This window comes from Cavia porcellus, unplaced genomic scaffold, assembly GCF_034190915.1.
Source record: "Cavia porcellus strain 051 isolate PalLab524CR breed Dunkin Hartley unplaced genomic scaffold, mCavPor4.1 scaffold_24, whole genome shotgun sequence".
Lineage (NCBI taxonomy): Eukaryota > Metazoa > Chordata > Mammalia > Rodentia > Caviidae > Cavia > Cavia porcellus.
In genome coordinates, this window is record NW_026947507.1 from 219,611 (window position 1) to 236,989 (window position 17,379).

General features: G+C 42.1%; 1 protein-coding gene across 8 annotated transcripts in view; it reads right to left on the reverse strand.

The window, feature by feature from the left end:
- The window catches only part of Rbpms (RNA binding protein, mRNA processing factor), a 166,710-nt gene extending 149,674 nt beyond the window's left edge, over nucleotides 1-17,036 (reverse strand). For 4 of the 8 annotated variants that reach the window (XR_010042521.1, XR_010042520.1, XR_010042522.1 and 1 more), the window contains exon 1: nucleotides 16,554-16,881. Coding sequence is in view for 3 of the 8 variants with exons in the window: in XM_063234554.1 (XP_063090624.1) it covers nucleotides 16,554-16,619 (66 nt within the window). In the remaining 5 variants the exon portion in view is untranslated. Of the gene's footprint in view, nucleotides 1-16,553 lie in introns of all 8 variants that reach the window. The other 4 variants (XR_010042523.1, XR_001199488.3, XM_063234556.1 and 1 more) reach the window with 4 other exon arrangements.
- Nucleotides 17,037-17,379: the final 343 nt, after the last annotated feature.

Sequence of the window (17,379 nt, forward strand, 5' to 3'; positions counted from 1 at the left end):
TGATCCTGAATATCAAATAAATTAAAAAATCCAATGGCTTTAATTGTTCTTTTAATCTCCAGAAGAGAAGAAGCAACACATTATTACTATTCTTTAAAGAAATGTTAGGAGAAATCACTAGCAGAAAAGTACACACCAGGCCTTAAAATGTGCAACAAAAAGCTGGGTGTCCTATAATCCCAGCATTCTGAAAAGCTGAGGCATGGGGGGGGGGGGGTCACAGGTTGAGCCCAACCAAGGCAAGAAACTTAGTAACTTAGTGAGGGTCTCAAAAATTTAAAAATAAATAAATAAATCTAGGGATGTAGTTCAGGTAAGGGCCCTGGATTCAACTCCAGTACTGTACAGATAGATAGATACACAGGTAGGTAGTAAAATATTCCAAGAGAAAATTTGCTTTGCATAGAAGCTCCGCTGGGATCCATTTGCTACATAAGTGATTACCATAAGTTTCCAGTAACAACAAAATGTATGAGTATCTTGGAGTCTGGGACAAAGGCAAACCACCCCAGGGATTTACAATTAACACAAGCTTCACTCCATCCCAAAATGAGAAATTTCTTAGCTATACTTAATTCATACAGGGATGAAGAGGGAGAAATGTTTATGGCTGGCTTTCCATATGACTGGGACTACAATCTGAAAAACTGTTCGAAGGTTTGTAAAGATTTCAGAGCACACTGAAGTGAAGAGAGAGAAGTTGGGTCGAACAGCTGGATTTCTGCCCCTGGTTCTGCTGCACTGAACAGCACCTGCGCCTCATTCCTGCATCAGCAAACACCTCTCAGTGACTTCAAGGTAAGGTCACACCAGTATGAATCTTTTGTCTAATCTATTACAAGAAAAATGAGCAATTTGTATGTGGTTAAGCCCCCAAGGGGTTTCTGGAACAGACAGGATGGTTAATGATTAAAACACCCTAAATAGGGCCTAGCGTGTGATTCAACGCAACAGCACACACTTATTAGCATGGTCAAGGCCCTGGGTCCAACATCCAGTACCCAAAACAAACAACAATAAAAAAATCCCCAAAACATCTTTGTCGCATATTTGCCAAAAATCAGAAACACAGTATTCCAAAGTCCCACAATACTTTTAGTCTTCCCACCCCCACACTTTTGTTTTTGTTCCTAAAATTCCAAGTCAGCAGGCTGGGTGCACTATGACCAAATGGCAACAGATGCTGGTCAAGCGAAGGGCAAGACATTTCCCTTTGATCATCTAAGAACAGAGAGACAATGGACAAACATTCCTGGGCCAGGACATTTTCACTTTGATTTGGAGTTACCATTGAGTCTATGAACGTGAAAACACTGCAGAAAAAGCTGCTCCTGTTACAGCTGAAATGGGCAAAAATAGTCCACCTCCTTGTCGATAGCAAGGGAAGAACTGCCCAGTGTGCACCTCCTCGTAGTAAGTAGCAAGTAGCTATGCTTACTGAAGATCGCAGGATGGCAACAGCAGCAGGTGGCAGGAACAGGCAGAAGAGCCAAAGGAAAAAGGAGGGGGAAGAGGCACCCTCGACAACAGGCGCTCAGGATTTAAACGGTCTGGCACCTCCAACTCCAGGTGCTTCCCTTTCTGTCTTTCAAGCTGCCTCCTCAGGCATCACGACCTCATCATCTTAAACATCAATAATCACTGGGGTGGTGTTGCGCCTACAGTCTACCTAAAGTGAGAGGCTCCTTCAACTTTTTTTAACTGAATTACTCCTGCACCCAGTAAAATTGGACCTCTAAACTCCTAAATCTATGTGTATCACAACAAACCTGCAGGAAGTGTCACAGTGTGGCTTGGTCTTCTAGGCAAGCTTGGAATGCCACTCTACAAACAGCTCTCAATGCCAAGAGCTGCTGAGCACCATTACTGTCTCTGGATGTGGCTCCAGAGTAGGCAGCTAAGAAAGGATCCCACGGGTATTTTTATCTCTTCTCCTTAAAATTACAAGTTATATGGGGCCAAGGAGGTGGCTCAGCAGTACAGCACCTGCCTGGCAAGCAGTCTTGAATTCAAGTCTTAGCACCCAAAAAAAAAAAAAAAATCTACAAGTGATGCTAGTGTAGCTAATACAAGAAAATAACTGATACCTAAAGAAAACATGCCAAACATATATTGAACCCAAGTTCCTCCAAAAGAATCCAAGTCAATATATATTTCCATATTGATAAATTGATAACTTATGTTAACCTTTTTCAGGTTAACAGCTTTAAAATGTGTTAAACTGGGGATGTACTCAGTGGCAGAGCTCTAGCACTCACAAGCCTGTAATGCAGGGAGCTCTATAATTCTATCTGTCTCTCTCTATCTCTGTCTGTCTCTGTGTCTCTGTGTCTCTCTCTCACGCACACACGCACACACACGCGTGTGTGTGTGTGTGTGTGTGTGTGTGTGTGTGCGTGTGTGTATATATATATATATATGAGGAAGGCTGGGTAGATTACTTAGCCAACACACACAAGACTGAGTTCAAACCCCAGCACAGCTAAATAGTAACAATAACAATAAAACAGAGGCAATAAAGAAATGAGGAAAATCTACCAAAACTGAGACACTAGAATTCTCAAGAATACCTTCCCTGGGAACCATGGAATTTACAAAAGATTGGTGGTTCACTTTTGAAAAATACTGTGCCCCTGCTTCACATTTAAAATATGAAGTCTGGAGTTGGGCATGGTAGCACACTCCAGCACCCCAGCAGTAGTAGACCAAGGTAGAAGTAGACAGACAATCTCAGTCTGAGGCCAGGCTGGACTACAGAGTGAGGCCAAGGCCAGCCTGAACCAGAAAGAGAGATTTGATCTAAAACACACACACACACACACACACACACACAAAATGAGATTTTGTCTCAAAAATAAAAAATTAAACTCGCCACCAGGTGCATGCCTATAATTCCAGCACTCAGGAGGTTGAGGCAGGAGGATCAAGGCAAGTTCAAGGCCAGCCTGAACTGCAGAATGGGACCCTGTCTCAAAAATCAATCAATCAATAAATAAGAAGTCTTTTAAAGGGAAGGGAAATGGGAAAATAGAAGGAAAAACATGGAAACTAAGCTTTTGTAAGTAAGGTGGGGAAGGGCTGAAGAAAGGGAAGGGGAATAGGGAAAAAAAGAGAATCAAGATATATATTATGTACCAGTACAAATTCCCTATAATGAATGTCATCATCATGTATATCAAAAGTATGCCAATAAGCTTAACTTTTAAAACATATGAAGTCTTCTTGCTCAGTGACTATATAAATAAAACACAGTGGGATCTGAGTGACAGTTTTAATCTTATCTCTGCAATTTTGTAAAATGCTGTATCTAGCACTATGGAGTAAAAAGCTCCAACCCTTTTACCTAACACAGGCCGCCACCATACCATTCTAAAAATATACTTGCCCTACAAAGCCTAAAAACATAGTTGTGTTTTTTCTTTGAAAAAGATGTTTGTCGTTTTCAGTGAAAAGTAAGCTAACCACAAAGCCATTCTCAACAAAATGTATGTTTCTAATTATTAGTGAAAAGATTTATATTCCTAAAAAAAATGTGTTGGAAGAACAGAAGTTCATTGTTGCTAAGTCAGCAAGAATTTGTAAAGGCACAAGAATTCTGATAACACATAACTACTTAGCTAGCAAGCAATATAAATTCAGGACCCTGCTGTACAAATAGTGGTATTATAGCCACTTTGAAGTACAGAGAGGAAGTGGTCCAGCTGAGGGTAAGGGGATACATTATGTACTGCCCAATGTCCCAATGATTACCTTTGTTAGTTACAGCAGTGATGGTGAACCTTTCAGAGCTTTCATTGATAACAAAGAGCCAGCTCACTCACACACACACACACACACACGCGCGCGCGCGCGCCGCCGTAGGTTTGCCACTACTAGTCTAGAGACTTTCTATTCTATTACAGGCACTGCCTATTATGGGTAGTCAGCTCAGATTTGGAAGATTTAACATAATAACTCAAATTTCTTTAGCAAGTTTAGCAAAATACAGCATCCAAACTTTTACCTATGAGTAAACTGTACAAAAGGCTAAATGTCCTACTGGGTATAATTAATTCTGTCCAACCTGATTGTTAGTCTTCTTGTGAGGAGTGAAGCCCCAACACCCCAAGACCCACCTTGATCTTCCATGGGGCCACTTACACTTGTGCCACACTTCAGGCTCTCAGGAGGGAGGAATCCAGGGAGCAGGTCTGCCCGTTTCTCCCCTCCTCCATCACAACAGCTAAAGCCAAGATGCATTTCCCATCTCAGGCTTTCTACATAACCCCTCCTCAAAACACAAAGACTCAGGATGGGCCTTAAACAGACCTTTTGTTTAGAGAGGGTCATTTCCTGCTATTAGCTCACACCCACAGACTCTCACCCATTTTTGAAGCAGGGGCACTGATTTGCTTATAAAAAACAAAACAATTTCCGGTACAAAAATCAGCCTTAAGAAAATCTTTATTCCATACAGGAAGAAGCTTCCAAAGTCCAGCTCGTCCCTACTTTTCTTTATTTTGTTAATAATAATCAATAATATTAACAAACGGGCTGGGGGTTTAGCTCAGCGGCATAAGTGCCTGCCTTGAAAGCAGGCAGTCGTGAGTTCGATCCCTGGTACCGATAAAAACGAAAAAGACCAAAAAAAAAAAAAAATATTAACAAACAAAACAGAAGTGAGAGCTAAAGGATTTGCACTTTAAAGGCTTAAAACTATTCCCCCAAACCAGCCCACACAAGAGGTACAGCACAGTGTGGCATTCTGTATTGCAACTGGGAAATGCAAAGCAGAAAGATGGAAATTTTGATTCTTCTTTGTAGTAACAGATCGAAGCACAAGCTAGGCAAGCACTTTAAAACTAAGCTTTAAAAAAAAAAAACAAAAAACTGAGCCACATCCTCTCAGCCCTTTTTATTTGTTAGACAAGGTACTAAACTCTCCAAGCTGGCCTAGAACTTTGGATCCTTCCTACCTCAACTAGCTGGGGTTAGAGACAACTATTTGGGACTACAGACAAGCTTAGCTAATGTGCATTTTCTCCACTCTCCTTCTGTGGTGCTGGGCCTTTCCTATGCTAGACAAGTGGCACACTACTGACTGACACCCCAGCTGGAGAGCTATGATTCTTTCAATGCACAGCATGAATTGTCCATCTAATCCATACCTGTGAGAAGAACACAGGATTCAGTGACTTGTCAAAATAAACAGATTAAGTGCCTTATCCTACTGCAATAGCAAGCAGAAACACAACTATAACCAGGATTTGGAGGTAGATTTCTTTATGGGGGACAGACACTGACTGGGATCATTCCCAGAATATTAGGCCCCCATCTCTGGTGGCCTAGGGCTTATATGAGATAAGCAAGCAGGAAGAACAGAGGCAGAATGGCTTGTCAAATGGGGATTGGTTTATGCAGTGTGCATCACAGTGAAGAGTGACCAGTTGTGCATCACAGTGACCAGCTGTGCATCATAGTGACCAGCCATTTCTGAGAGACAGAAGCACTGACATCTGGAAGGGAATTATTTATTACCTGGGTAACTAAGAAACTGAAGTATCCTGGCTGGGGGGTCATTTTCTGATATACTAGGTCTCACAGTAAACAGCTAAAGTACTACCTAGTTGGCCAAGAAATGACTTTTGTAAGTTCTATAAACCACTGGTTCTAAGATGATTGACAAGGAATGATAGGAAAGTTAGTATGCTAAGGTTCAATATAGAAATAAATGCCATTAATGAGGATAATTCTGTGTCCTGCATTTTCATTGGTATTAGTCTACTCAGTGACTGTCAGTCAGTCGGTGCCTTTAGTTAGGAGTCACACTGTAGATTTCAAGTCTGTAAGGCTGACAAGTAGTTATGGCATGAGGCAGCTCCATTCAGATTCCCAGAGCACAGGTTAGAGGCTGCTTCATGGCTACCCACACAGGTGCTTAAAAATGTCTGGCTCTGTTCATCTAAAGCCAGCATTATCCTAAGCTACTACTTCTACTTTATAGGTAAAAAAAGGTATAAAACAAACTTAGCTGGAGGCTAGACTAAACCAAAGGACCAGAAGTGGTAAGTCTATCTCCAAATCAATTCCACCTGGTTATTAACATGAACATCCAGCAAACCAAAAGTCACTTCTGCAAAGCAGGAGTCGAATTCACCTTGCCCTACTTTTACTGAAGTTTATTCACTCTGCATCAGGCCTGCATTTCTTTGGTTCTGTGGAACTATGTGGTAGTTTTCATTTTAACTAGACAAAGGGGAAGGATTCCTTCATGCATAAACTACCACCTACCCCCACACCAAGGGATCTACCCATTACCATCCAAACAAAATTTCTGTCTTAGAAGATGGTAATTGTGGTTTCTGGTGTACTAAAGTAGGGATAAAGATCTAGAACTGATCATCTTGAAAGCAAAAATCATTAAAATTTAATCTGAAAACTGCTGAAAAGTTTTATGTCAATGTGTAAGTTTCAGCATTTGACAGGCTGGTTTGAGTTCACAAATAACCAATTTATTGGGCAGTTTCTGAGCACTGTTCTAGGCAGTAGGGTTTTTAAAGAATTAAGTAAGACAGAACATGCATGCTGCCAGGGAATTACATTTCTGGATTAAAGATAAGGATAATGAGCACACGGACAATGTCAAGAGGTAAGGGCACTACACCTGGAAAGTAAAGCTAGGTGGCAGTGGCAGGAAATGTGGGGCCGCTGTACCTAGAAGGTCAAAGGTCTCTCTGGGATAACACCTGACTGAGTTCAGGATGAAAGACAAGGATGAAGCTACTCTATAGAACATCTGGGTTTAGGACTTTCCAGGTATACCGAATGGGAAGCACAAAGGCCCTGGGGCAGGAACAGGTTTGGCAAGTTACAGATAACTAAATAAAGCCCAAGCAGCTGGAGCATAATGAATGAGGTTGTGATTCCTGGCAGATGAGATCAGAGAGCTAGCAAAGCCCAGGTCACATGAACCGCGTGTGCCACTGGAAAATTTTAAGCTCCTACCCACCAGCTGTAAAACTTCAGACAAATTACTTAATCTCTCAGAGCCTCAGTTTTCTTATCCCAAAACATGGGATGATAAGGCTTCATTAGGCTTGTTAAAGAGTAACTGTAAACTGCAGAATACGCATTTGTCTTCTTACATATGCGTAGCCTTAGGTTCAATCCCCAACACAGCAAAAAATTTAAAAAAAAAAAAAAAAAAAACAGAGGCACTCTACAGCCATAAAGGCTGAAATAATTAACATGCAAAAATCATTAGTGCTCTTTAAGTTTCAGTTCTACCTCTAATTTTCTTGCACATATTAGAATTAAAAAGGAAATTTTTATAACAGCTCCAGGTTTAGCTCTAGCAATTATTTTGCTTATTCCTTGGAAAATGTCTCGAGGTCCTGAGAAGAAATTGAGCTTAGAAAAGTGGTGAGGGGAGAAAGCAAAGTCAGAACAATAGATTATTTTTTTGGTCCCTAGTCACCCAGGAAGGATCCTGGGGCAGGCCCTGAGCAGAAGTACATGTCCTCTCGCCCTCTCCTGGAACACATCCTGCCTGGCTGGAAGAATACAGTATTTGAAAATGCCTCAGGATGCCTCGGGAAACTCACACATTCTAAGTCCTGTAAATCACACGTGCTGGGTAAGGCAATTACACTTCTGTAGCACTTCCCCTCTGAGCACAAAGGAAACTGCAACTTCTGTAATAAGATAGCACTTTCTGTGTGCTCCTTCTCCCATAGGGCCTCAACCATCCATCCAATAAGTGGGCAAAGAGGAATTTTTATAAAACAGGATCCTGCCGATTCAGGACGAAAGGTTTTTGCAATCTTTAGGATATCTCTTGGGATAATGCTGGCCACCTACCAGCATAATTGACCTGGTAACATAAAATAATTTAGGAGAATCAGAGGAACCATCGCTAAAACTCAACTCATGAAAAGCAGATTAATTAAAAGTAGAAGCAGGCCTCTAACTTACTATCAAGGGTTGGTAGGACAGATCTCCATTTCGAGACTCAAATTTCTCATACCTTTGCAAAATCCATGATGCTGATGGGACTGGACTAAACTAGCTAAGCACTCCTGGTGCCTTTGAAATTTGTGTAACAATACTGTATCACAGCTGGAATTTCGACCTACCTTCCTAGTGTGATTGGCATTTATTACTGCCTTTTCTTTTTCTTCATTAGCATTCTACATAATATGCATTATAATGATAGTAGCCAGGTTAAAACCTGTAAGAAATTGTGAAGAGAAGTTGTTTTCTTTTTAAGTTCCTAGACTTTTTCTTGCAGCTGATATCTAGCTGGGCTCCTCCAAAATGCACCAAATCTTTGCGAAACCATAAATAAATTGAAAATATGACCCACAGAATGGATGGCTTGGGGCTGCTAGTCAAATGCATACCCACCCACCCCCAACAAAAAAGTCAAAAAGGACAACACAACTGGGAGAAATTCAGTCTTTTAAAAAATCCAAGTCTCTCTATATTTTATGGCAGTTTGGTCTTCCCGTCCAGCTAAAAGGCCGTGAAAAGAAAAGCTAAAGTGGAAACCTGTAAATAAATGACAGATTAAAAGAAAAACACATTCCCAAAACTTTGAAAAAGAGCAAAACAAGCACATGAGAAATACTATACATTCTTAAATTTTTCTCAATGCTCCCTCCCCAGGGTTTCTGAACAGTTAAGTAAACCAAATAGATTATAAATAGGCAGGGGATATGTGATACTGCTTTACTTTCCTAAAGAGTACTTTTTAAACATTACTTCAATTTTCCCTAAGAATTTCCAATTTTTTTCTTTTTCCCAAACACTTTTTTATATGGCTTCAATTTTTTTTTTTTTTTTTTTTTTTTTTGTCTTTTTCCTTTTTATCGGTACCGGGGGTCGAACTCACGACTGCCTGTTTGCAAGGCAGGCGCTTATGCCGCTGAGCTAAATCCCCAGCACCTATGGCTTCAAATTTTAGTTAAGTTTTCGGCCCCTTTCTTTACTCACAACCACAAGGCTTCCTAGGACTACGAATTAAAGGTTCTGGACACTCATGCACACACTCCACTTTCCTGATCACCAACCCGTACATTTGTGAACTGCTCTGAAAATCAGATTTCAAGATCAGAGTTTTCCTCTGAACCTCCAACTCAACATCTTCATCTCCCAGCTTCATGTTCTTCCCCTTTCTAGCTCTTTATTTTCTATTTCAACAAATATAACCACCACTTAATAAGTACTCCCAAGAAGAACCTCAGAGAGGTTTCTAGCTGTCCAGTCTCCTTTCCTGCATTGTAACAGTCAAGGAGGCCATGAACCCCTGCGTGTCAGCGTCAGTTCCTACCGCCTTATACTTTGAGATTTGGACTTTTGCAACAGTGGCCTCATGTACCATTCTTCACAACTCTTTCAAAGCCAACCGCACACCCTTCCCCAGAGGACCATCCTAGGATCTCTGCTTTTGCCACACATCCACTAGCTCTCAGTCAGGTCCGAGTCCACTCGGTCCCGGGGTGGTCAGTTTCCTCCTTGCTCTGTTATCTCCATAGGGTCTTCTTTCACCTCTGTGTGTTCACACAAAGCCAAGTCCTTGCCTAGGACAACTTTTCTCCCACTATCTCAATCATTTGGCATCCATCAAAGTCTTAATCCACACCCAGCTCCAATGGTATTCCTTTACTTCCTTTGACACAGCTCTATCATGCTGACAGGTTTACCCTGTTCCCAAACAACCACATCAACCTTCACACAGAATACTCAGAAGGAGTCCGTGACCATCATTCTTGAGTAAATGGATAAAATATGTGAGAATTTCATAAACTAAATGATTTTAGTACTTCTCCTTTCTGCTACCAGCAACACTGAAAACTTGGGCAACTTTATTCAAATAATTGTTTTAAAATGTATTCTTAAGTCAGGTTCAATACTGAAGTCCTCTTATACTCCCTGTCCCCCTTACTCTCTCTCTCTCTCTCTCTCTCTCTCTCTCTCTCTCTCTCACACACACACACACACACACACATTAAATGAAGTGTTTGAAATATTCTTCTGGTGCACATTTAAAATAGGGATATTGGTATGGGACGTTGTCCCCATAAATAAGCTTATCTCCATCGAGGTCAGGACACTGACATCCTCATCCTCACAGCATCCTTTTAAATGCCTGGACCTTGGTGGCTCCCAGCCCTCGGAGCTATGCAGCCACTTTCGCTCTGGCTATTAAGGTTCATTCTCCTCATTCCTTCTTGAGTTTTTTTCTTTGACCAAAGCAATCACTGTTCAAGAGGAACATTTGCATTCCCGTTCCCCTACCCCCAGGCAGACACTAAGGTGCCAAATGAAACTGAACACAAACATTCCAAAGTGGCTGTCACACAGAGCAGGCTTGTTTGGGAACACGGGGAGCTCCGGCTCTTCTGCCTGCCCAAGGGCTTCCAGAAGTCCATGGGCCAGAGGATCAAACAGAGTTCCACAAAAGAAATCAAATTCTAACGGTGAGAACTCTGTGGTACCACAGGATGACGGGTCCCACACTGACAGTTGCTATCTGATGATGGAGCAGGCACACTCACCTGTGCCCTCAAGTGGAGGTTACTAATGACAGACGGAAAGAGATTACTGCCCGGTGGTCCAGTTTATGATGTCCCTAAATCCTCATGGGCAAGGGACTTCAGTATTAAACAAGTAACTGTTTCTTAACAGCTTACCTATACAAACTCATAATCACCAACTTTACTAGTAAGGATGTTCCATATATTTATATATATATATATATATATATATATATATATATATATATTTATTTATTATGTGGTCTATTAAAAATTATTGTATATGTATGGGAGGGGTTGCCTGGAGGCATGAAAGGAGGTGATGATACAGCATTAAATGGAGATAAACAACTCCTGGAATTCCAAGACAAAAGCATTTCCATGGGCTAGAACACCCTGGTGAGGGCCTGCTACAAAACTGTAGGCTGATGCCAAGGATTTAGCTCAATGGCTTACAGACCGGTTTGGCAAGCACAAGGTTGTGAGTTCAGTTCCCCTGCCCTTGTCAAAAAAATAAAAAAAACTCTTAGGGCAAAACAAGAATCCTGGCTTGAAACAACTCAGGCCACATAAAGAAAGAGAACAGAGAACTGGTCGAAGCAAATGTTTGAAAAAGTATGGAGGTAGACGAAGATAATATTGAGCTTCAAGTTTGGACTTTATTTTTGGAAATGGGTTAGCTGCTCAAGGTCTTGGGATATAAAAGATTCCACTCTATGGTGTAAGGATTGAGGAAGGATATCAGAACAGAGAGAAAACTAACGATCAAAGAAATAATCCATGATAAAGCAGTTAAGTGAAACAAATGTCATGATGACAAGACTATCAGCAACAGAACAGGTCTGATTCCTGCCACCAGGCTTGTGAGAACAAATTAAATGTGACCAACCTGATGGTCTGTGACATCTACATAGAGCATAAAGAGATGACATAACACCTTCAGAACAAAAGGTATTTCATTATTCATTCACACAGTCATTTTAGAAAACATAAACAAATCTATCAAAAGTAATAATTACATGTAACCCACCAATAATTACATGTAACCCACATACATTTTATTTTTGCTTTTACATATATATTTAAAGAACTGGCATCATATAAAACGCTTAAAATCTGCTCTTTCCAGTTAATGTTATAACCTGGAGAGTTCTTCCTTTAGTGTAGTCTTTAGAGCATCAAGAGTTACCAGAAACTGAGAGGGAAGAAGGAACTCCTAGCTGGTCTTGGAACTCCTAGCTGTAATTCCAGCACTCTGGGAGCCTAAGTCAGGGAGGTTGCAAATTCGAGCCCATCCAGGCAATGTAGTGAGAACTTGCCTTAAAATAAAAGATTAAAAAAGGACTAAGGATGTTGCTCCAATGAGAAAGCTGCAGATTCAATCCTTAGGAAAAACAAAAAGTGATACGTCCTTACCACTTTACTAGAGGCAGTGTTCTGCAAACACCTTGATTTCAGATTTCTGGTCTCCAGAACTGTGAAACAGTAAGTTTCTGATATCTATATATCTATATCTATATCTATATCTATATCTATATCTATATCTATATCTATCTATATATATATACATATATTATATATGTTATAATTAGATATATAGATAATGTTTATGTACAAAATATATTTTTCCCTTTAAAAGCACAGACATTAATGCTGCATATCTCCTTCCTGGATTTATATAATGATTTGCTTAGCAATTTCCCTGTTAGACACAGTCTTCGTGAATTTTCACTATTATGAGTAACTGTAATAATCATTCTATAAATAAAACCTTATTATACTCTATTTCCTTAAATCCGTAATAATAAAAGTACTAAGCTTTACAAAGTGCTGGAACACATTTTGATACATAATTCCAGTCTTTTTCAGAAATGCAACATTACTCTGTATCACCACTGACACATAACACAAGCTCCCAATTTATTGCCCCATGGCCAGCTCTGAAAATATTTATCCTCAAAGCAAAATTTCATGGGTCTAAAAACCATAATATAAAATAAATATAAAAGCATTTCCAAAAAACAACCTCTACCTCAACCAAACCAAACAAATAAATGCCACTGGAAATAACACTGTAAGAGTACAAAGGTTTACCAGGGAAATTACAAAGCTGCCTTTGCAAACAGCTCAAGTGCAAGCCATATTGGCAGGGGTCTTGCCACACCATTCCACTATGAGGTCACTACATTTCCATCCAAATCACTGTCACCAAATCCTATTCTGTGATTGAAATACAAGTTTATTGTATTAAATTTGCTTCAGAATAATAGAAACTTCCAAATTTGGTTATACTGTTTAGAAAAAAATCTAGTCTGTACCATCCCAAAATAATCATGCAGTTAATCCTAATGCTCAGGGAAAACCTGAGATGGCCCATCACAGACATTACTCTTTCTCTGCCAATTACAAAATTTTTTTCTTTGAAATCCCAATTTCTTGGCAAAATTACTAAGCACTTGTGAAGAAGGAATGTGAAGCGAATGTGAAGTAAAGATTCGTATGAACCTCTAAAGATCTGACTTAATGTGATTTCTGCCCAACATCTGCCAAACATCTTTTCGATCAATACTCCAACCGTGCCAAGATTTTCACTTTTCTAAAGTCATCTATCCTTAAACAGCTTTGACTGAACCGACTTACACTTTAAATAAAACTACCTCAACATAATAAAATGTCTGGAAGAAATAGTTTGTAATCGGCCTCAAAAGCACCCAATGACAGGAGTAAAACAAAACTAAAAATAAAGTCAAAGTACATATTTATCTGATTTGCAAAAAAGAAATTTCTATTTTGAAAACTCAGTCATGAACAAATAATTTGTTTACAACACAAAAAAGATCCTAATATGTCTAAACACATTAAAATAGGAACAAGGCAAATATACAGAATTTTATTTGTATATTTGCTCACTTACAGTAAAGTCTAGTCACACAAACACAAATTCAAGGAATTACTTTAATCATGAAGTGACGAAAAAAATGATCAGACACCCTGTACATATACATACATAAATTTTATAAATCTCAGATCCCAAGAAGATTTGTGGTAATTACTTTTTCTTTACAGAAAAGAAGCCAGGGGGCTGGAGCTTTAGCTCAGCAGCATAAGCACCTGCCTTGCAAGCAGGCAGGTAGTGAGTTCGATCCCTGGTACCAATAAAAAAAAAAACAAAGAAGCCAGGTGTATCATCTCTTTCACAACATTGCTTCACTAAATCTTAAATTATTCTTCTCAAATTTTTAAGTGCTATCCAAAGGAGATGTACATGTTTGGCACAAATTCTCAAAAACCTCCAACCCTAAAAACCTGCAAAACTGCTCCTGAATCCTAGACTATTCATTGTATGCCACTGGAGCCAAGTAACCATTTAAGCATCATTACTGCAGCATAAGCCATCAGAAATTCTCAAATGGAGTTCAACTACACTGGTTGGTAAAAGAAACTTGTCTCCTACCTCCAGCCCCCTAAAATCCTGGATTCTCCAACTCACCCTAGTGAACTATGAAATAAACATTTTCCCTTAACTATAATTGAACTCAGTTTTCCACATCAATCTTAACTGCCACCAAAAACACAATCAAACATTTTTTCTCTGTTGTCATTATGCACATACATGTTGATATGTGTGTTCAGTTTACTAGAAGCCAGAGCCAAGGCTTTCAAATGTGTGTGAGAACAAACTGCTGACCCACTGGGTGGGCAGGGAAAGGGTCCAGTGTTGTGGTTTTATATAATGCTGAGCATATTAAGAGACTCACCAAATACCATATTTATTTTACTTGTGGTTTTCAGGGTTAGAAAAGGAAAAAAAGCCTAGCAGTTTTTCAAAAACACAATGTAAATGCTGGGTGAGGAAGAGGTGTTTGCAAAATCACCTGGGTTACTCAAGCCAATTTTCCTTCTCTGCATTTCTAACACTATAAACCTAACTCCATCTACTTTGTATTCTGCACCTTGTGTACAGATTGAGTGCTGGCATTTTCCTACTGTCTTACTTTTTAAATGTTTAAGTGTTTTGCTTTTTAAAAAAATTACGGATACATCGGCATTCCTACTTATAAAGGAACTTTGTCAAGCAATAGGACAAGTTAAAGTCACTGACTATATACTTGGGATGGCCCGTCACGGCCATTTTTGTTCACTGCACTTACTACATGCAAGCTCACATGAGGGGCAGGACCTCAATCCTGAAAACAGTTCAGCAGAGATGGGTCAAAAGAAAAGCTGACTGTCCTCTATGCAACTTTAAATTAAATAGCTAAGTTTGGGGGAACACACAAACCTACCCATCCTTCTACCAATCAATAGCATTTAGGAAAGACACACAAAACCGGTTAACTCTGGTAACTGTGACCATCCACCAGTTTTCTCAATGGAGTGACTGAAAAGGTGGTTTCTGCACCAGACTTTCTTTTACCTTTCAAAGTAAACAGATTGCCAATCTGACAGGAATAGGTTTCTGAAGCAATGATTATCTTGATGTGTTAAGTTAATTAAATATATAGCAATTCCAAGAGAACCATGCTATCATTTTAAAAATGGTAACCAGCCAGTAACTTTCCAAGAAAAGAGAACTTGCAATTCAAGTTTCCCTCTCTTTCAAAAAAAAAAAAGCAAAGAAAAATGTCAGTGGTATTTCTACACCTAAAGTTATAAAATTACAAGTAAATCAAATTTTTCAAGGTAATATTTAATAAGCAATTTCCTCAGATAAGGCAATTATCGGCTTTAATGTAATTCACCTAGGTTGTATTGTCACACATTGTGTTAAGAGTAAAATCTATTTTGTATTGTTTTTGCGTGATTTTTAGGTCCCTCCTGTATCTCTCCAATTTAAACAGTTGCCATTTTACAAATGGATAACACGTAAAGGTAATATACGTATTTGTGAAATTTCTCCAAAATGTTCGGTTTCACTCTCAGAATTTAAGTTTGTACACAACAGTGTCTTTACAATAATCCCACCATCCTAACTGCTTTACAGTTTACTTTCTGCGTTCACCCTCTTTAACAGGATGCAATCATTCTAACAACTTTATATAGGTTATACTGAGATGTACATTTTCTCCATTCGCAAAACGCTTTAAAATTCTTCAGTGAATGTTTGTATCTCAACTATGTGGGAGTCTCAAAGAGTAGGAAAACACACGGCTTCCTGGACTCCACACAATGTACCTGCAGGAAGAGCTGTGTGATAGGATATTACAAACAGCCCAACCGCAAAATCCTGAAACTTCTGTGCCTCCGCCCCCCGCCCAGCACCCCCACGTCCGTACTTTTAATAAATTTTGTTTCCACCGAAGGAAAGCTCCGCAGCCGCAACAGCTTTTTTTAGTCATTATTTCGGACACAGCACACAAAATGTATGCTCAGAAGCCAAAAGCCTATTAGAACATCCTCGTGGAGTATTTGGTTAATTAAGTTTTAACCCTTTTTGTTCTGCTTCCCCCATTCTGCATCGCCCCTAAATTTACAAAAGCTAATCGCCCAGGTCCGGGGGCTTTGACTCATCGAAGAAGAATGCGGCTTATGAGTTATCTATTAATCCAAAATGTCTCAGCTAGAGATATTCACCAAGAACTTTTAACCCCGAGAGGCAGGGAGGAGGCAGGGGACGGAGATACCTCTTCCCGAGAACTTTTCCTTCAGTTTCCTCCTTCACCATCTTTCACCTCCCCCTCAATTCCCAACTCCGAACCCAGAACTAAGTCCTGACTCTCTCGGTCCCGATCATCTGAGGTCACCCAGGAGCCAGCTCTCGATTCCGCTTTTTTAAAGTCGCGGGCAAACAAAGCTGAGCTTCATACTTACGAAAGTCTCCAAAAAGTCCTCAAGTTACGCAACTGCAGGCACGCAGACGCGCGCGGACACACAAAAACCCACGCTCGGCGGACACCGGTGTCCGGGGCCACGGCGCGGGGCGGTCTCGGGCCCGGCCGATCCCCACGCCCTCCGGCGTCCACGCCCGGGGCGCGCACCGGGCTCCCCGAGACCGCTCCCGCCGGCGCCCGCACTTCCGACCCGGGCGCCCCGTACCTCTTCCTCCTGCAGGTTGGCCTCGCCGGGGGTGTTCTCCTTCTCGGCTTTGCCGCTGTTGTTCATCTTCCCGGTCCTTCCTCCCGGGCAGGGCTGGGCGCGGGGCTGGGCGAGGGCGCGCTCGCCCACGGCTCCTTCCCCGGGCGGCGGGGCGCGGCGAGGCGGCGGCGGCCCGCGACTCAGGAAGTGTGCGCGCGAGCCGGGGCCGGGCGCGGGCGACGGAGCGGGGCCGGCGGCGCTCGGGACCGGGAGGGACTTGGAGAGGGCAGGCGGCGGGCGGGCGCGAGGGAGGAAGGCGGGCGGGCGGGCAGGAAGGGAGAAGAAAGGATGGGGCGCGGCGCGCGTCCCGGGACCTGGGGATGCAGCCGAGTTGGGGCTGGGGGCTGCTGCCGCCCGAGCCGAGCAGCTGCCGAAGGAGGGGACCGGGGCGGATCGGGAGGAAGAGGAGCGGGGCGGCGGGGCGCGGGCCGCGGCTGGGACGCAGAGACCGGACCGCCGCGGAGCGCGCGCCTGGCAGGCTCTGGCAAGCACGGGATGGAAGCGGCTCCCTCTCTCGCCTTCGCCCTCCCCCTCCGCCCCCTCCCTCCGCCTTCCTCCGCCCTCCCTGGACGTGGGCTGCAGCCCACAGGGACCGGACGGACGGGACGGCGGAGCCCCCCGCGGGAGGAGGGGCCGGATGGCGCGCGCCGGGGAGGACGGCGGCCGGGCGGAAGCTCAGACCCCGGCCCCAACGAGGCCGAGGGTCCCGGGCTGGGCCCCGCGGTGCAGAGGGAACGCGCACCCCGACACTGCGCCCCTGAGCCCGTCCGCCTGCGCGGGCCCGACG